The following is a 21627-nucleotide window of genomic DNA, read 5'->3' on the forward strand; positions in this document are numbered from 1 at the left end:
GGTCTATATGAGGCACAATCAGTAGTATCTTTATCCTTTATAAGAATTAGAGAAATAGAAGCCTCATAAAAAGTAGAGGGTAAATCACCTTTCACAAAAGAGTCCTTACACTTTTCCAATGTATAAGAAGAAAACAATTTTCCAAATTTTTCATAATAATCTACAGGATCGCCATCAAGTCCAGCGGCCTTAACAGATTGCATTGAAAAAAATAGCCTTATGAATTTCGGCTTCAGTAATTTGGGCATCAAGATTTTATTGATCTTCAACAGAAATCTGAGCAAAAGCAATCTTTCGTAGGAAAGCATTCATTTTAGAAGAATCTACTGGAAATTGAGATTTATAAAGTTCAGTATAAAAATCTTGAAAAATCCTATTAATTTCTTCATATTTCCAAGCCAGGGTACCATCTTTCCAACGGATTTTCAAAATTTGCCCTTTGCCTCTGGCTGCTTTTAATTGAGATACAAACGGTTTGTTAATTTTTATCCCCAAACATATAAAATTGGCTCTTTAGCTTAAGCAAGTAGCGTTCAATAGGATGAGTTAATAATAAATTATATTGTGATTGGAGTTCCAGCCTTTGTTTGAATAAATCAATATTAGGGGTGATTGCATTAATATTATCTAAGTCTTTAATTTGTTTTGAAATCTTACCTAATTCTACTGTAGTCTGTTTTTAAGTTTAGCTAAATAAGAAATGATCTAACCACGTAAAAATGCTTTAAAGGTTTCGCATATAATTAAGTCAGACGTACCACCTATATCATTAAAAAGAAAAAAAAAATCTTTATCTGGGTTTCAATGAAGCTGACAGAGTTGGGGTTCTGCTATAATGGCTGAGACAGATGCCATGGTGGGCGGGCAAGAATGACATCAACAAATTCGAAAGACAAACTCAGAGGTGCATCATCAAATATTGCAATAGCGTCATATTCACAATTCTTAACTACGCAAAAAGCGAGGATCGACTATAATATATCGATGCTCGAATATTTTTATATACATGTGAAAAAAAATATTCTCTCTCATCAGAGTGTACATATCGGTTAAAAAAGAGTTAATAAGTGACGCGGAGTGATTTGGAAGTCGCTGATTAGTAGAGCTCTTGTCAATCAAAAGATTTAAACAACAGTTGAAATCTCCGCCCATTATCAACATATATTCATTTAAATCAGGCAGTAAAGCAAATACATTTTTTAACAAAGTAGGATCATCTATGTTAGGACCGTACAAATTGACTAAAAAAACTTTTCTGTTACAGATTACTCCTTTAATAATTAGAAATCTACCATTAAAATCTGTATATTCGAATCAAGAAGTATCATAGGAAAGGCAAATCATAGCGCTGAAGATTAGGTAGCTGGTTTACAAACAGGGCAATGTGTAGTGAGGAAGAAAGTTGATAGTGCAACATTGCAGTCAACAGAACAAATTGCAAAGTGGTGCAAGGCAGTCAAAATAGAAAAGGGTGAATACAGGACTAAAGGTGTTCCATCTGAATGCACACAACATACAAAAAAGGTAGATGAACTTGCAAGTAAGAGAAAATCTGCAATTGCTCAAAATCCAAGCAGCATACTTAAACTCTAGCGGAACTCAGCAGCTAGCATCTATGGAAAGGAGTACAATCGATGCTTCGGGCCGAGGCCCTTCGTCAGGACTGCTGAAGGTTCCTGTACAGAGCATGCTAATTGGTTGTTACATTCTCTAATATGGAAACACCAATGCCTAAACAGAAATAAAATACAGCAATTGGTTGGTGCAGGCCAATTCATCACAGGAAACAGCAATGACCACCGTTGACCAAAGTCTGCTGCCACAAGCAAGCAAGTGCTCATCATCAAAGACACCCGGCATCCGGGTCAATCTATTTTCTCGCTGCTACCATCAGGAAGAATGTATACCAGCCTTAGGTACCGCACCACAAACTATAGGGACACAAAGTCCCCTGGACCAGCATAGACATTCTCGCACACCACAACACTAGAATAATCATATGGACTAATTTTCAAGGTCCTACGACTTATGTTCTCGATGTCATTCATTAATATGTATTTATTATTTTTAATACTTGTTTCTTTTTTGGATTTGCAGAGTTTATCAGTTTTTTCTTTATGTGCAGTTTCTCATTAATTCCGTTGTATTTGTTTGATCAAATTGTGACTCACAGCAAGAAAATGGATCTCAGGGCAATATATGGTGACATACGTACTTCGATAATCAATTTATTTTACTTTGAAATACGATAAACTGTATCAGTCTTCTACTCGGTCGCCAGCTTTAGGCTGACTGCCATGTCCGATACATAGGTATAATGCTGAAACAATTTAGACTTTTAATCCCCTTCTTCAGCTCCTGTCTGAATTTACTTTGGGTCATTGCGTAGATACACGTGTTGGCTCCTACGCTGACACGCATAAGCAGTATCCCCACTTCATTGGCTACAGTAGACGGACTTGTGAGATCCTTGCCCTGAAAGTTAATTGTGACTCGAGTACAGATGTTAGTTACTGATGCCGTCGCCCAGAGTAGTATTGAAGTGCCGCAAACTGTGAAGAGTAAAACCATGGACTTGCGCCGACTTTCTGTCTCGCTGTCTTTACCATCCTGGCCCTTTAGGCGACGTCGGACCCTACTGGTTACTATGATGTGTCTGACCGTCAGTCCGTTACGGAGAAGAATGATAGCGAAGGGGAGTAACGACACAGATATGCTGCACATCCAGGTGAAAGCCACCCACCAGTTGGAGGTGAAGTATACGGATTTCGACCGACACCCCCAGTTCACGTTGTCAATCGTGTAACTAGGCTCGTACATGAAGTGAAAGGGAATGTATTTTAAGCAGCTCAGCATGCACAAAAGCACAATCACCACGGTGGCTGTCCTCTCCGTGCAATATCTGTGCCTCAGTTTTGGACAGCAAATGCTGACAAAACGGTCAAAGGTAAAGGACACAGTTAGCCAGACGGAATAGTCCAGGCTGTGGAGTCGCAAGTGCACATATGAAGGGCACACTGCGCTGAGGGAGAGGAAAGAACTAGGTGTATAGTAAGTGTAGACTTCTCGGAGCAACACGTGAACAACGAGCACGAACAGGTCTGAGATCGCCATCGCCATCATGTACCGCGTGATTCCTTTGGAGAGACCGCACTTTCCCCGGTAGAGTATCACAGTCGTCACCACGTTCGCTGAAAGAACCAGAAAGAAAGTAAGCAACATAATGACCAATTAAACAACCGCCAAATGTGTCAGTAATGAACGAGGCTAGCTTCAGGTTAACAAATATGGAGACAAATTACTGCAGGCATTCTGTCGAAGTGTTTTTCAGGAAAGCAGCAACATTCATTATGAGGCAGCATGAAAAAGAATTATGGGTTAGGATTAGTAAGTTATGAGCATCTTATGAGCGCAATAAGCAAGGCAGCACTTGTGGGCAGCATTCTGCATGCACTGTGTTGGTCGTTGACTCAAAGGACACTATGCACTGTATGATTCGATGCACGTAACAAATAAAGCTAATAAAGCTTAATAAAAGGGCTTCTGATAATAACATAACAGGCTGCATTGTGAGAAATTCATTGCCAAAAATAATGTCATGCAGCGCAGAAACATATCCTTCCGCCTTCTAATACGAGGCAAAAACTCGGCTCCCTACAGAAAAATCCAGCAACGATCTATTCGCATATGCTGATCAGGTTTCCATTAACCTCACCGCTCCCGCCCTTTAACCAGTTTGAGAGAGAGACAGAGACAGAGACAGAGACAGAGACATAAAAAAGAAACCTCAGATGACAGAGCCCTTGATAACATTGATACAGTGTAGCAACCCAATGAAAGGTATAGGCAAATTTACCCGGGATACCAAACGTCGCTAGTATCGGATAGCAAATCTCCTTCACGTATAGAATTAGAGCCCTTTCCATTCCAGAAGAATCGCAGTAAGGGCTGCAAACCTGGGACAGTATGAGCAAGTAGCTCTACACAAATTCTCATTAAAACACGCGCAAACCGAATCCTCTAGTGAATTCAGCGAGTGAGAGAACAACAAAATTATTCATAGCTTCTTGAACAAACATTTTTGTTTTCACAGAATTGATAAAATTTAACTTATGACTCAGAAATACTGCATGCACACAGAACAGGTAGCGATAGCATATTTATTCGATTCAATTATTACTGATATTTCTAATTCTATGGTGAATTATCGAAATTTGTATTCACCGTGATGGTTTTAAGCAAATGTGGTGGGTGTCAACTTGACGATTCTGATGACAGTCTTGCTTCTCAGTCCAGGGAACAAAGTAACTCTCCCACCAATGCTGTCATTGGATATTTAGCTTATGTTAAGATAAAGACTACTATATTTAGCTAAAAGAAAAAAAGAAAAAAAATTTAAGTGAAAGAATAGTTAAAATATCTCTAGTGCTGTGCCTCTATGGAGACAGGAACAATTAATATTTCATATTGATTGTATTCTTCAGAATTAAGAGAAATTAAATAGTTGATCTCAGATATTTTAGAATGAGGTAACTGAAAATAGGAGGAGGGAAAACGAAAGCTTTGCTGCGGCCATGAGATCCCTCTGTTAGACCAAAGAAGAACCGCTGGAAATCTGAAGCACAACAAAATTTTGCCGGGATGAACACAAAAGGAGAAGAAAAATGGAATTGCGAAATTCTTAACTTAAATGCAAGGTCACGGGAACGTTAACGTTGCCTCTCAAATGTGGATTGCTGTTCATTCCGATATTGTGTTTCCTCGCAGTTCAGTAAGCAGAAGGAAGCAGACCCAGATGCTTGTGTGCAGCAGATTGAAACACCTGTAAATCCACAGAGTTCGATAAATACGAATGAAGTTTCGTTAGAGCCTGACCAGGTTAAGAGGGCATATGAACATTTTATGATGGAGGGATTTGTATCCTTGCAAGAGGGATCCACTTCTGTGTCAATAAAAATACTCAGAGATACTGGAGCTTCTCAATCACTGATATTAGACAGTGTTCTAAAGTTTAGTGATGAGTCTGACATTGGTGAGGTAAGCTATATACGAGGAGTTGGGAGTGCCCTTATGCCTGTACATTGGCATAAAGTAAATTTAAGGTCTGGGTTATTTACAGGGCCTGTTAAAGTAGGACTACAACCCAGTTTGCCCGTGAATGATGTTTCTCTGTTGTTAGGAAATAACTTAGCAGATGGACAAGTTTTTCCTGAAGTGCATTTGACAATAAAGCCCATTTCTGAGAAAACAAAGATGGATTCTAACACGGATTCTTCCTGTGTTGTAACCCGAGCTATGGCTAAAAAGATTGATGTGCAGGATGGGTCTGTTACCCATGACTGTTCAACTCGGGGTTCAAATTATAAGGATGTGTCAGAAACTTCCTTACCTTCATTGCTTGAACAAGATTATTGTAGTAAGTCTGACATGAAGATTTATCTTTATCTCGGAAGGATATTATAGCAGATCAGCGTAGAGACCCTGAGATTATCAAATTAAACGACCAAGCTCTTCCAGATAGTGAAATTGAGAAGGTGCCTTTAGGATATTATTTTGAAAAGGAATTATTAATGAGGAAGTGCTGATCACCTACAGTTCCTACAAGTGAGGAATGGGAAGTTAATCACGAAATACTTTTCGCTATTTGTTGAGCAGAGTTTAATAAACGTTTATGTTTGTTTATAAAACCTGCTTCAATTGATAATTCATTGTTGCCGATCACGTTACAGTAGATAGTCTTTCTCTCTTTTCTCCTCGCCTTTCCCATGCATTATCCTAGTTACATAGACACTCTATCAATTATATTAGCTCAACTCTTCATTATTCTCATAGGTATTCAGAGGACCATAAAACATCGGAGCAGAATTAGGCCATTGGGTCCATCGTGTCTACAATGACACTTAATCATGTCCGATCCTTTTCTTCCTGTCCTCAACACCATTTCTCGGCCGTCTCCCCCTCACCTTTGATGCCATGTCCAAACAAGAACTAATCAATCTCTGCCTTAAATACACTCAACGACCTGGCTTCCACAGCTGCCTGTCGTATCAAATACCACAAATATACCAGCCTCTGGCTAAAGAAATTTCTCCGCATCACTCTGAAATGATCGCCCCTCTATCCTGAGTCTGTGCCCTCTTGTACTAGACTCACCGGCCATGGGAAACATCCTATTCCACATCATACCTGTAGATTCCAGTAATAGAGTCACAGAGCCATCAATCGTTCCTCGTATGATAACCTGTTCGTTCCCAGAATCATCCCGATAAACCGCCTCTAGACTCTTTACAATGCCAGCCTACCTTATCTTAGATGAGGAGGCAATAACTGATGAAAATACTCACGGTGCGGCCTCATCTGCCTTATAAACCCTCAGCATTACATCCTCGCTCTCGTATTTAAAACTTCTTGAAATGAATGCCGACATTACATTTGCCTTCCTCATCACGCACTCAACTGCAAGTCGCACTTTAGCGTATTCTGCATAAAGATTTCCAGGTTCTTTTGGTATTTGGATTTTCTCCACGTTTAGCAAATAGTCTGGAAATTTATTTCTACTACCAAAGTGCATGATCATGCATTTTCGAACATAGTATTTCATTTACCAATTTCTTGCCCGTTCTTTTGATTTGTTTAAGTCCTTCAACACCACCTGACCCTCCACCAATTCACCTGCGTTTTACCCCTCAGGAAACGCAGTTACCGACATTATAATCAGTGATGACGACAAGCAAGTTGTTTTTTCCCTTACAGCCCATCGTCTTGGCGGGATCCTTTCCAGCCGGTAGAGAACATCTGAATCAATGTAAACTACGTGTGCAGCTTGGTGCAGTTTTGGTCAGTTTGACTCCGTACAGCACCCGCCTTCAACTTTCAACCTGTTGCTGAGTAAGTAAGTATACAGAGTTCAGTATACAAATGAGAGCCACTTAACGTTCATCAACTTCTGGAGCGCTCATTTTTCGGCATGCAGCAGGATTCTTTGAAGTTCCATTTTAAGGTATATGAACCGTTGAAATGAATAGTTTCAGCTTGTCTGAATTCTCTTCTTCGTCTTAAAAGCGGTTTAGATAGCCACATCTCTTCTCGTCAGTAAGTATCGACTCCATATTCCTAACATGGCGAAGAAATGATATATATCTGGAAAGTGACTTCAGGATTTATCCATAATTCCCAACCTTATCTTAGAAACTATGTATTCAAACTGGTAAAGTTTCAAAGGAAGTTCACAAAAATGATTCCAGGACTGAATGAGTTATGATGGCTCTGGGACGACATTCAGAAGAACAACGGGTAAAAGGCCTTGAAAGAGTGCATGCGGAGAGGACGTTTCTTATGGTAGGAGAGTCGAGGACCAGATGAAGGAGCCTCAGAAGAGATGGACGTAATTTTAGAATGGAGAGGAGGGTGGATTTCTTTAGCCAGAAAGTGGTGAATCTACAGTATTCTTTGCGGCTGTGGAGGCTAAGTCATTATGCAGAGTTAAAGCAGAGGTTGATCAATTCTTGATTGGTCAGGGCTTGAAGGGATACAATAAGAAGGCAGGAGGTTAGGGCTGGGAGGCAAACTGGATCTTGTTGAAACGCCGGAACGCAGACTCGATGGGAGAAATGTACGAGTCTGCTCCTACATCATAAGTTCATAAGATATAGGAGCAGAACTGAGCCATTCGGCCCATCGAGTCTGCTCCTCCATTCGGTCATGGGCTGATCCAATTCTTCCAGTCTCCGCCCCCCCCCCCCCGTCGACTCCCCAGCCTTCAGCACATTCCCTTCGATGCCCTGGATAATTAAGAACATATCCATCTCTGCCTTAAATACACCCAATAACATGGCCACCACAGCTGCTCGTGGCAACACCTTCCACAGATTTACCACCCTCTGACTAAAGTAATTTCTCCGGATCTCTGTTCTAAATGGACGTCCTTCAATCCTGAAGTCGTGCGTTCTCGTCCTGGACTCCCCTACCATGGGAAATAACTTTGCCATATCTAATTTGTTCAGGGCTTTTAACATTCTGAATGCTTCTATGAGAATCCCCCCCCAACCCACCTCACTCTCTTGAACTACAGGGAATACAGCCCAAGAGCGGCCAGATTCCTCAAAGGGTAACCCTTTCATTCTTGGAATAATTTTCGTGAATCTTTTTAAGCCCTCTCCAATGTCAGTATCTCCTTTCTAAAATAAGGAGCCCAAACCTGCGCACAATATTCTAAGTGCAGTCTCACGTGTGCCTTATAGAGCTTCAACATCACATCCCTGATCTTATATTCTGTACATCTAGAAATGAATGGCAACATTACATTTGTCTACTTATCTACTGATGCAACCTGGAGAAAACCTTTTTACTATCCTGCACAAGGGGTCCTAAGTCTCTTTGCATCTCTGCATTTTGAATTCTCTCCCCATCTAAGTAATAGTGTTTTTCTTCCATCAGAGTACATGTCATACATCTTCCAACATTTTATTTCATTTGCCACTTCTTTGCCCATTCTCCTGAACTATCTAAGTCTCACTGCAGACTCTCCGTTTCCTTAACACTATCCGCTCCTCCAACTATCTTTGTAGCATCGTCAAATTCAGCCACAAATCCTTTAATCCCGTACTCAAATGATTGACATACATCGTAAAAAGCAGCATTCCCAACACCGACCTCTGTGGAACTCCATTGGTAACTGGCAGTCAGCCAGGATCTCTTTTATCTGTCCGGCTTGTAAATTCCTCAAAAAAATTGCAATAGGTTAGTCAAGTAGGATCTCCCTTTCAGGAAACCATGCTGGCTTTGGCCTTTATTGTCGTATGCCTCCAGATACTCCGAAACCTCATCCCGAACAGTCGATTCCAACAACTTACCAACCACTGATGTCAGACTAACAGGTCTATAGATTCCTTTCTGCTGCCTCAAATTCTAAATAGCGGAGCAAGATTTACAACTTTCCAGCCATCCGGTACAATGCCAGAATCTACTGATTTTTGAAAGATCATTGTTAATGCCTTCGCAGTCTCCCCAGCTACTTCCTTCAGAACCCGAGGGTGCATTCCATCAGGTCCAGGAGATTTATCTACACTTAGACCATTAAGCTTCTCAAAATCCTTCTCAGTCGTAATTTTCACTGCGCATACTTCACTTCTCTGACACTTCCGTTTGTGAAGACTGATGAAAAATATGCATTCATTTCCTCTGCCATCTCTGCGTCTCTGATTACAATATCTCGTCGTAATTTTCGATTTGTCCTAGATCTACCCCTAACTCTCTTTTATCGTTGAATTACTTCAACGCCTCATGGACAGATCTCAGGAGTCTGCCAGGACCTCAGCTTGACCATCAGCCTGAAGAAAACCAACGTGTCTGGCCAAAGCATTGAGCACCCCCCTGCCATTACCAACAACAACTACGAGCTGGAGGTAGTTCACGAGTTTACATACCTTGGTTCCACCGTCACGGACAGCCTCTCCCTAGACCCCGAGATCAATAGAAGGATCGGACGAGCAGCCTCAAAGAGAGTCTGGGAGAACAGAAAGCTGACGACGCTCACCAAAGTTGCAGTCTACAGGGCCTGCGTCCTCAGCACACTGCTTTACGACAGCGAGAGCTGGAGCCTCTACTGCAGACAAGAACGGCGTCTCAACGCTTTCCACATTCGCAGCCTGAGCCGTATCATGGACATCACGTGGACTGACCGAGTCACCAACAATGAGGTTCTGGCCCGCGCCCAGATACCCAGCCTCTTCACCCTGCTCCAACAATGCTGTCTCCGCTGGCTGCGACACGTACCCCGCATGTCAGACGGGAGGATCCCGAAAGACCTGTTGTATGAGGAACTGGCCTCCGGCAAGAGAGCACAAGGGTGGCCCCATCTTCGTTTCAAAGACGTTTTCAACAGAGACATGAAGTCACTGAAAATGAACGTCGAGCTGTGGGAGGACATCGCAAGCGATCTCTCTCACTGGAGACTAGAACTACGCAGAGGTCTAAAAAGAGGAGAAGCTGAGGTTTGCTGCTGAAGAAAAGTGCACTCATCGGAAAAACAGCACCAAGACAACACTGGAGGACAGTGCCTTCAAGTGCATTCGCTGCAGCTGAGACTGTCACTTCCATGTGGGACTCTACAGTCAAAGCAGACGCTGCTCTAACACAGACTGAAGTAAGACTTTCCAGTTGCAGATCCATGGTCTCGCGAGACTAACGGACGCCACTACCACTTCAAAAAGCTTTTAGTATCTTCTTTAATATTGATTGCTTGCTAGTTTCCTTTCACAATTCATCTTTCCTTCCAAATGACCTTCTTAATATCCTTCTGCAAGTTCTTAAAAGCTTCGCAATCCTCCATCTTCCTACTGGTGTTGCCTTCATTGTCTGTCCTCTCTTTTGCTTTTACTTTGGCTCTGACTTCACTTGTCAGCCACGGCAGTGTCCTGCCATTCTAAAATTTATTCTTATTTAGAATATAACTGTCTTGCACTTCCCTCATTTTTCGCAGAAACTCTTGCCATTGTGGCTGCGCTCACCTTCCTGCTAGTGTCTCTTTCTATTCAACCTTGGCCACTTCCCATCTCATGCCATTGCAATGTCTTTTACTCCACGGAAATATCGACACATTGGAATTTAGTTTCTCCTTCTCAAGTTTCAAAGTAAACTCGATCATGTTGTGATCACTGTTGCCTAAGGCTTTCTTAACCTTAAGCTCACTTATCACCTCCGAATTATTGCACAACACGCAATCCAGCACAGCCGATCCCTTATTGGGCTCAGCAACAATATGTTCTGAAAAGCCATCCGTTAGACTTTCCACAAGTTCTCTCTCTTGAAGGCCCAGGACTGACTTAGCTTTCCCAATCCACTTTAATGTTAAAATCCCCAACAAATGTCATGACATTGCCCTTCTGACATGACTTTTCTATATCCTTCTTTAATTTGTAAACCACGTCCCGGATGCTATTTAGAGGTCTGTAGACAACTGCCTTTAGGGTCCTTTTACCCTTGTCTTTTCTTAACGTAATACATCTAGACTCTACACCTTCCGATCCTATGTCAAGTCTTTCTAATGATTTAATAGTATTTCTTACCAGCCCCATGCCTACAAAACTGTCTTTTCGATACGCCGTATATCCTTCGACGTTCAGCTCCCAATGACAGCCATCTTTAGGCAAGATTCAGAGATGGCCACAGCGTCATACTTGTCAATCTGTGGCTGAATTTCAAGATCGTCTTTTTTATTTCTAATGCTGCGAGCATTCAGATATAACATTTTCAGCCAATATTTGGTGCTTTCTGTTCTTGCTGCACCACGCCTCTATTGTCTTGTAAATCATCCCACTAGCTGTGACTGTGCCTACTCTCCAGCCTGTCCTTACTATCATTTCTGTTGCAAGCTATCTTTGATCTACTTCTGTTTTCACCTTCCTCGGCCCCATCACTCTGTACCCGTCTCCCTGCCAAATTAGTTTAAACTCTCCAGAACAGCTCTATTAAACCTGCTTGCTTAGATATTAGACTCCTTTGGTTTCAGGTGTAACCCGACCTTTTTGTGCTGGTCGTTCCTGTCTCAAAAGAGGCTCCAATGATCCAGGAACCCGAGGCCCTGATCATGCGATTCTTCCTCTCGTTATTACGTGGAAAACGCAGCAAGGCCTACTACCTTGGAGGTCCTGCTTTGTAGCCTCCTACCCAACTCCCTTATCGGATGGTCTATGGCGTTATGGATGCTGTAGATGGCAGGGCCGAACACGGAATGACAAAGAACTGAGCGTCCTTGTAAAGCTGATCCTATAGGAAATAAAAGTTGAGTCTGTTGGCGAATTCTGATGACAAACAGTGGTAATTATGATGGATGATTTTGGTTATGTTGGCGGATGGAATGGCCGATGACTGGAACACAGGTTTCCTCTGCCCTTAGAGGGCAATTGCACAGCAGCTATAGGAAACAGAGTTAATATCATGTCTACTTACATAGAAGGGACGTCCTGTTTCTGGGTGGTGAAGGAGAGGTGTGCTGTGCATATGGGCCATGCGCAATGCCGATGGTGAGCAACCAATGCCCAACGATAAGTTATCGAGTGTCTGATTAAGTCGGGTTGATTACTAATGAGTTACCGATTTCCATCTCTGTGTTTATTGCTACAATTTGTAACACAGCTGTAACTTGAAGCCCTGAAAAAGTAAATACGCGAAAGCTCTAAGATGCTTCTAATGAAACTTTGTGCAAATTTATAATTTAACCAATTGATGGGTTATCTGTATTTCCACATTACACTTACATAATTTCAAATTATATTCAAAATTATATAAAAGAAGATTCCAGCTGCATCGGAAGAAAGACAAGGCGCGTAAGACTCTTTCAGTTACTACGTGCTACACACGCACTCTGCTTAGAAGGGAGAATGCCTCTTCGCATGACTAATTTCAAAAGATCTTTGTAAAAATAGAGCATTATCCGTTACCTGATTCATACTAATCAGGAGCGGTCTCATGAGAACATTTCAGAAACTTTCTGTCAATGTTGCTTATCAGCTGCCCTGTCAGTTTGTACTTAAGTAATTGAATTACATAATATACGTCGTTTAGATGCTGTGCAAAAGTGAATCGCAATATCCAATCTACATAAAAATAGAACACAGAGCAAGATAGCAGAGTACAGGCGCTTCAACCTTCGTTGTTATGTCTAAAGTCTAAGGTCCTAACCACTCAGCCCGACGATTTCCTTTAATCGATGTTGCCAATCTAATATTTCTTTATATGTACCGAATGCATCTGTTTCGACCATCACCGTTCGGCAGTGTGCCTCACGCAGCTACCTCTTTCTGGGTTAATAAAATCCTGCTTCTGACATCTCCCTATACCTTACACCACTGTCATAAAATTATGCCCTCTTGTATTATCTATTGCTGGCTCTGTAAAAGACGTTGTTTGCCTAATCTGTGCATTTTACCATTTTATTCACCACTATTCAGTTGCCTCTCACCTTTTTTGCTCCAAAAACAAAGGAACAGGTTGCTGACCCTTACCATTTAAGACATAAGGCAGCGGCCTGATAAAACCGGTCTGTACCATCTCTAAATTTTGCACTTCTTTCTGGTAATGAGGCGACAAGAATTGAACACAACAGTGCAAGTTTTTAAAAGGCGTCCGTTCGTCTTGCGAGACCGGTTTGTTCCATCAATGAAAGTTTCGATCAACTGCAAATGTTCATTTTCACACATAAGTGTTTGTATCATTATTCTTGGCTGGACTACTTCCATATTGTAGCAAACAAGGTTTCTGGATATACCTGTCAAATTCTGCCCCATCGAGACCCTTTGCACGAAAGGAGTCACAATCACATTGAGAATTTAAACATTATTAACGATATAACCCTGTCGCCTCTACACCTTACGAGTATCTTTCTGCACCGAGCCGATAGTCTCTGTGTCCTGCAGGAAGTTATCATTTAGATATAATATATCGGAATATATTGAGCAACGGGTAATAGGCCGGAAATCCTGATATGCTTTCTCTGGGGCAGACACGGCGTTCATGTAATAAATTATCTGGCTTAGCCTTGGACAGGTGAGAAGTGAGGGAAATTGTGCGGGAGAAATGGTTTTGCTCTTCAAATTTTTAACGAAAAGAAGCTTTGATCGAATAGGCACGGATACCAGCCCAGTGTAGTTCAGAAAAGGTACGGATGAGGTAAGATTGACCTTCGTCAGAGTTCAAGCAGTGACAGTCGTGAAGGCAATATTTCGTTGAGAAACAAATGAAAAAGAGTTATTGATGAGAGAATCCAATGCAGGTGCAACATGGTGTGAGCAGAATTATCTGCAGCTTAATATGAATAAGACTAAGGAGCTGGTGGTAGACCTGAGGAGAGCTAAGGTACCGGTGACCCCTGTTTCCATCCGCGGGGGGGGGGGGGGGGTCAGTGTGGACATGGTGGACGATTACAAATACCTGGGGATACGAATTGACAATAAACTGGACAGGTCAAAGAACACTGAGGCTGTCTACAGAAGGGTCAGAGCCGTCTCTACTTCCTGAGGAGACTGAGGTCGTTTAACATCTGCCGGATGATGCTAAGGATGTTCTACGAATCTGTGGTGGCCAGTGCTATCATGTTTGCTGTTGTGTGCTGGGGCAGCAGGCTGAGGGTAGCAGGCACCAACAGAATCAACAAACTCATTCGTAGGGCAGTGATGTTATTGGGATGGAACTGGACTCTCTCACAGTGGTGTCTGAAAAGAGGATGTTGTCTAAGTTGCATGCCATCTTGGTCAATGTCTCCGATCCACTACATAATGTACTGGTTGGGCACAGGAGTACATTCAGCCAGAGACTCATTCCACCGAGATGCAGCACAGAGCGTTATAGGAAGTCATTCCTACCTGTGGCCATCAAATTTTACAACTCCTCCCTTGGAGGTTCAGACACCCTGAGCCGATAGGCTGGTCCTGGACTTATTTCATAATTTACTGGCATAATTTATATACTACTATTTAACTATTTATGGTTCTATTACTATTTATTATTTATGGTGCAACTGTAACGAAAACCAATTTCCCCCGGGATCAATAAAGTATGAGTATGACTATGACTATGACTGTAACATATCAGTGGTGGCAGGTGAAAAAGTTTGGAAGCAGGCGACTTTGGTCCATCTAAATGTGCAGCATGTAAAGCGCCAGATAAATTGCCTGGGAGTGTCCGGAGACTGCATTTTGCTTGTCGTGCTAAGGGACATGCCTTTTTTTTATTGCAAGGGGCGCTCAGCGATACTTTTACTTTTGTCAACTTTAACTAATTAACCAACAAAGAACATTGATATGATATTTAAAATATCTTCGATTCTACTATAAATGGAACCAACATTTTAAGTGCCTGTAAGATATTTTTAAAAACCACTTAATTGTTTGAACTCTTGCATCAAAAATACCCTCTGCAGCGCTTCGACTTCCTCAGTGATCGATCAAACGATTATGCATCTGAGCTGAACAGGGCCTTGCAGTATTCTCTTCACTGCCACCACACCACGTGTATCATTCAGGTTTATTTCTTCCCCAAATCCTCACAGGGTTTTACGTTGTTCCACGTTATCTGTAATTGAAAATCCAGTATTTGTACTTTCTGTTCTATCGAATGGAACGTTATACACTTAAAATCCCATCGTTCTCAGAGACGCCACCTGATCTGTCGACTATTTTTGACTTTTTTTCTCTGTTGCGCCAGTATCACAGTTCTTAAATTTTGCTTTTTTGAACAAGTATACGCGGGATATAAGTGTAGTAAAGCGACTATACAGGAGTTATTGCTCAGCTGAATATCTGAGAGATATCACCGAAAGGTGACATAGAATTGAGCAATCCCGCGCCCATCACTAGTAGTGCATAGTTTACCCCATCGAGTTCACGTTAAATATTCGCCATTGAAACCGAAACAGCATTTAAACAAATTACTGCGAAATGTCGCAATCCCCTGTCTGTTCATGTAAATGTGATTAAAAGATTCTATTTCAGTTTTCCCTGTGTTAAGTTCTTGAAGTTCATCTATGTCGACAGCTGTGTCAGTGAAACCACTCCCTGGCATTATGAAGCCTAGAAAACTGCAGCTCGGATTCTGATGCAGCAACGAAACTACGACATTTCATATTTTTGCCACGAGTATTCCGTGGAAAATAGGCGTAACCACTTCACTTTGCAGAACTAAAAATTGTTTTTATAAACACCGTGACTAATATGAACTCACAGGAGGATAGGTATGGGTATTAATGTGATCCGAGTCGGGCTGCTTGCTCAAACTCCACTCGGACCGACAGCTTGTTGTCAGTACTGCGGTTTGTCAAGCATGGGACGTGCTCCAATTCTGTATGTCAATGAAATCATTTATCCGATTCTGGCGGCGTTTGGTATCCCCGGTAAGTCTTAATTAGACTAACGTCTATTTGATCAGTTCCAACAATTCTTTGCGATGGTGGTTTCTTTCTCTTTCTTCTAGCAGCAATGTGAATTGCAATTAATAATGCAAGGATATTCAAAATCCATTACGGGAACGTGATAATACACAACTAAACTGACAGGAAACAAACTAGAAGGTAATTTACATAGATGCCGAAGTTTGGGTAACTATAGGTGGAATTAAATGGAATTTTAAAAAACATTCAAAAGGAGGAATTAATATTGGTAATTGTGAAATGAGTAATGAATATTTATATAATTCAATTAGTTTGATAATGGCGATACTATATTGAAAGAATGGGGATCTGATATCAGCAGCGTCGGGGGAAATGATGGAGATAGTTAAAGATAAAGAGGGATTTTTCAATAACAGAGAGAAAACTACTATGTATCAGGCATATATTCGTTGCAGAGCTGGGGACGGGATGCGCAGGGAGGTGCTTGCTGCCATACGAGACTGAAGAACACGAAAATAATGGGGCCAGCTGTTGGAGTTTGAGGGAATCTTACCCTGAACCGATAAGATCAACGGACACTTAGAGCATTGCACGATTGTTTTTGAATTGAATCAATACGAAATATTTCTTACTAATGCTCTAATTCTGATAACTGAAACATATTCCAAAACACAATCAAACTTTATATATGGAAGTTGTTTCAGGACTAGGATCTCTTATGGAGTCTTTGAAGTTCATCATCAAGTTTGTTGGAAACTAATGATCCTGAAACATGAAAACATTGCATGGATGCTGCCTTACTTGATGAGTTTTTCTAGGACGTACCATTCACGTTTTTGTAGGGAACAGAATTATCTTTAATGTTACAGAAAGATCAATTTGAATCAAAAATTCATATTTCCAAGTATGAAATCCTGATATAATCCGTTGAACTGAGCACGACTCTGCTAATAGAACCGGTAAGCCAGTGTGATAGAAGGGCTGAGCTCTTTGAATTTTATTAAACTATTATCTGTCTAAATAATGTAGTATGTCTCCATCACTGCCAACAGAGTATCCAGCCTTAATGTATATGGTACTTCTGTTTACACATTAATTTCGCTGTATCTTTCTGTATTGAGCAGTAGGTCTACTAACCGCAACGATTCTGTACCGGGGAAAGTGTGGCCTGACTAGAGGAATGACGCGTTACATGATGGCGATGACGATCTCCGACCTGTTCGTTCTCATACTCCACGTGTTACTGCAAAAGATCTACACTTACTACCACCCCCATTCCTTCCTGACCCGCAGCACAGTGTGTCCATCTCATATTTACCTGCGAATCGTTACGTTGGATTATTCCGTCTGGTTAACCGTGTCTTTTACCTTTGACCGCTTTGTCAGCATTTCCTGTCCGAAACTGAGACTCAGATATTGTACAGAGAGGACGGCCGTCGTGGTTGTTGTATTGTTATGCGTGCTGAGCTGCTTAAAATACATCCCTTTTCACTTCATGTACGAGCCACGCTACGTTATGGATAATGTGAACTATGGGTGTCAGCCTATCGTCGCTTATTTCACCTACGTTTGGTGGGCGGTTTACTCCTGGATTTGTAGCAGCTCTCTCTCCTTAATTCCATTCGTACTGATCGTAGTCCTGAACGGGCTGACGGTCAGGAACATTGTAGTGTTCAGTAGGGTCCGACGGCGCCTGAAGGGACATGATGGAAATGACAGTGAGATGGAGAGTCGGCGCAAGTCCATCATCTTACTCTTCACCGTGTCCGGTACTTACATACTGATGTGGACAACGCAAACTGTAACCTTCATCTGCACTCGAGTCACAGTCAATTTCTCGGACAAGGATCTCACAAGCCCCTCTTTCATCGCCAATGAGATAGGGGTCTTACTGATGCTCTTCAGCTCCTGCGCAAACACGTGGATCTATGGAATGACCCAGAGGAAGTTCAGGCAGGAGGTGAAGAACACGCTTACTTGTTTAAATCTTGTTTGTTGCTGATCCGATGCCACGGACGTGGCAGTTGAGCTCGAACCGGAGGACGAATATGACGTTGTCGTTCACATAAATGCTTCACAAGTTGCCGCCAGTCTGCGCTTTTCGTCCTAGCACAGACCATGAATTCAAGAGGATTCTTCGCGGAAACAGATCTTCTTCCTCTTTGTTATGCAACATCTGAAAGCATTATTTCGTTATTGGTGTTTTATATGTTACAATAAATTAAAAGAAAGGTGCCGTGCACTTTTCTTTTCTAAACCTGTTCGCGATGAATCTGACATGTCTGCAATTGGCTCATCGCAATTAACTAGATTGACCCAATCTTCGATGCGTCTATTACATGACTAAATCGGTTATTTCTTTACCCACCTTATAATAATCTGAGCACTTCTTGAGAAATTCACCCCTGTTTCCAGGTGCTCCCATCCACATTGAATCTTCGTGGCTTGGATCATTTTCCAGAAAAACAGCGTAGTAATCTTGACTTGCACGTTGAAGAGAGTAATGATGATCAAGGTTTTTTTTTTATCCAGAACACATTACAGAATCTCCCCCTTATTGCACCAGATGTTACTGCCGTCAGATCGCATGTTTATATTAATAAATTCGCCGATTACAACAATTAGTAGACCCATTTTCAGGATTGCTGCAAACATTTACTTCAATATCCTTCATACTAATTAGAGGCCTAAATAATAGTCTTTGCTGGGATCACTCATGCATTGTGTTCTGCCTAGATCGACAGATTCATTCCCTTACTAACTCAGAACCTCCGCTCCCTGCAGCACTGGAATATTCCCCACAGTTAGCACTGCAACGTCAACTTCTACCATACACCGTCCCAGCATAGTGAACATACTCGCCATATCCACCCGATCAAGGCCTTTCAACATTCGATAGTTTCCAGTGAGGACTCCTCTCATTCTTCTGAACTGCAGTGAATACAGGAACAGAGCCACTATTAGCTCTTCATATGACAAGCAACTCAATCCAGGCATCATTTTCCTGAACATCCTTTGAACCGTCTCTAGTACTGCACATCTTTCCTAAGATAAAGGCGAAAAATGCTCACAGTGAGACTAGTGGGTCACCACTAGTCATCAGCAGCCAATCAGAAAAGGACCCCTTTATTCCCACTCAGAAAATGTTCCCTTTATTCCCTCCTGCCATTCAGTCACTGCTTTATCCACGCTGTTATCTTTCCTGTAATACAATTGGCTCTTAACTTCTTAAATGCACTCATATGTGCCACTTTGTGAAGTGTCTTCAGAAAATAGAAGTACACACCATCACGCAATCCTCCTTTGTCTATCCTGGTTGTTACTTTTTTTTCAAAATATTCCCACAAGTTTGTCAGGCAAGAGTTTCCCTTCAGTCAACAATGCTGACAATGGTCAAATTTATTGTGTGTCTCTAGGTAGCCCGAAACTATATCCTTAACATTCAACTCCACCGTGTTCTGCACAGCTGAGGGCAGACCAATTGGTTTGCAATTAACTTTCTTCTGTCTCTTTTCCTTCTTAGAGTGTGGAGAGACATATGCAATCTTTCACTCTTCGAGTACCATTGAGGAATCTAGTTATTATTGAAAGATCATTACTGATGCCTCCTCAATCTCTTCTGCCAACACTTTCAGAACCCTGCGATGTACACCTGTGGTCCTGGTGACCTATCTACATTCTGACCTTTCAAGTTCCCTATCACCTTCTCCCAAATAATGGCAGCTTCACACTCTGTTTACCCGTGACACTCTATAACGTTGACCAATCTGCTCGTGTCTTCCACCCCCATTAGTAGCCCTCGAGCACCATTTTCAAGTGGCCAGATATATCCCCTTGCCTCTCTTTTATCTGATTGAAACGTATAAGATCCTAAAGGGATTGGACAAGCTAGATGCAGGAAGATTGCTCGCGATGTTGGGGAAGTCCAGAACGAGGGGTCACAGTTTGAGGATAGAGGGGAAGCCTTTTAGGACCGAGATTAGGAAAAACTTCTTCACACAGAGAGTGGTGAATCTGTGGAATTCTCTGCCACAGCAAACTGTTGAGGCCAGTTCATTGGCTATGTTTAAGAGGGAGTTAGATATGGCCCTTGTGGCTACGGGGGTCAGGGGGTATGGAGGGAAGGCTGGGGCGGGGTTCTGAGTTGGATGATCAGCCATGATCATAATAAATGGCGGTGCAGGCTCGAAGGGCCGAATGGCCTACTCCTGCACCTATTTTCTATGTTTCTATGTTTTACATTCTATTTTTCTGAAGGAACGTTTGATATCCTTTGTCGTAGTATTGTCTCGCTTAATTTCGTTTTCCATTTTTTCTTTTTAATGCCTTTTTAGCTGCTCTTTGTTGTTTTTTAAAAAATATTTCCAATCCTCTAACTTCCCATGAACATTTTCTTTATTTTATGCCCTCTCTTTGGTTTATATGTTGGCTTTGACTGCTCTTGTTAGTGAGCATTGTGTCACATTGCCTTTAACGGACTTCTTTCTCTTTGCGGTGTACACATCCTGTGCCTTCCGAATTGCATCCAGAAATTCCAACCATTATTGCTCAGCTGTAATCACTGTCAGTGTCTATTTGGAAAAAAAATTGGCCACCCTCTCTCTCAAACCTCCGTGATTCTATTTATTCGACCGTAAATCTGATACGTCCTTCTGAGATTTAAGTGTGAATTCGATTATAGGATCACTTGCCCTAAAGGTTCTTTTACCGTAAACTCTCTAATAAATTCTGGTTCATTGCACAACACTCAATCCAGAATCGGGCATCCCCTGCTGGGCTCAACCTGGAGGTTCTCTAAAAGCCATCTCCTAGGTCTAGAAATTCCTCCCTTGGGATTCAACAGCAGCCTGATTTTACCTGCATATTGAAGGTATTGTCATCAATCTTCCGCTATTTCGGTTTAACCATCCTCGGTATGTGCACCATGTTTTTAAGCACACTGGAGGCACCTTAGATGAGGCTTTACGGCAGCACTCTGAAGCAAATCATTACAGACAATTCATTTCTTACTAACCATACTTTCTTCAAACTTACGAATCAACGCAATTAAATTTTCGTCCATGCGACGTACATGCATCACAAACTACAGAGGCCACAACGCTGATCCTGACGGAACACTCAGGCAGAATAATACTCTTCCACCATTATCCGTTGTCATTATGGAAAAACAGACTCTGAATCGAATCTGTGAATTTTCAAATGGACACATTATGATAGTCCTTTGTAATAGGCACTTTGCCAATCGTCCATGTATATATCATCCAGTGACTGAGCCTCATTAATTATTTTCAAAGTTTTCAAAGGTATATTTAATGTCAGACAATTGTCTACAATGTACATCCTGAAATGGTTTTTCTTCACAACCATCCACGAAAGCAGGGTAATGCCCACAGAATGAATGACAGTTAATGTTGGAAACCTAAAGTGCCCCAAACTCCACTCCCTCCCGCGTATAAGCGGCAGCATTCAACGATCATACCTCCCCCCATCGGCAAAACAAAACATCGGTACCCGCCACCGAGTACTCAAACGTGACCAAAGCAACAGCAAAGACGCAGACTTGCAGCATTCCAAAAACTGCTAGTTCATCCGTTATCTGACATACCACAGGCTCTCTTTCTCCATAATAAGGGAAAAAGATGTGTCTCCGTTACCACATAACCATATAACATATAACAATGACAGTACGGAAACAGACCATCTCGGCCCTTCTAATCCGTGCCGAACTCTTACTCTCACCTAAT

General features: G+C 41.8%; 1 protein-coding gene across 1 annotated transcript; it reads right to left on the reverse strand.

The window, feature by feature from the left end:
• Positions 1-2283: 2283 nt before the first annotated feature.
• Positions 2284-6758, reverse strand: LOC134347301 (probable G-protein coupled receptor 139). The gene is made up of 2 exons (XM_063049699.1): positions 6704-6758; positions 2284-3191 (listed from the first exon to the last, which is right to left on the reverse strand). The coding sequence occupies exons 1-2, from the start codon at positions 6756-6758 to the stop codon at positions 2284-2286; spliced, it is 963 nt and encodes a 320-aa protein (XP_062905769.1).
• Between the last annotated feature and the right edge of the window lie 14869 nt (positions 6759-21627).

This window comes from Mobula hypostoma, chromosome 5, assembly GCF_963921235.1.
Source record: "Mobula hypostoma chromosome 5, sMobHyp1.1, whole genome shotgun sequence".
Taxonomy (NCBI): Eukaryota; Metazoa; Chordata; class Chondrichthyes; order Myliobatiformes; family Myliobatidae; genus Mobula; species Mobula hypostoma.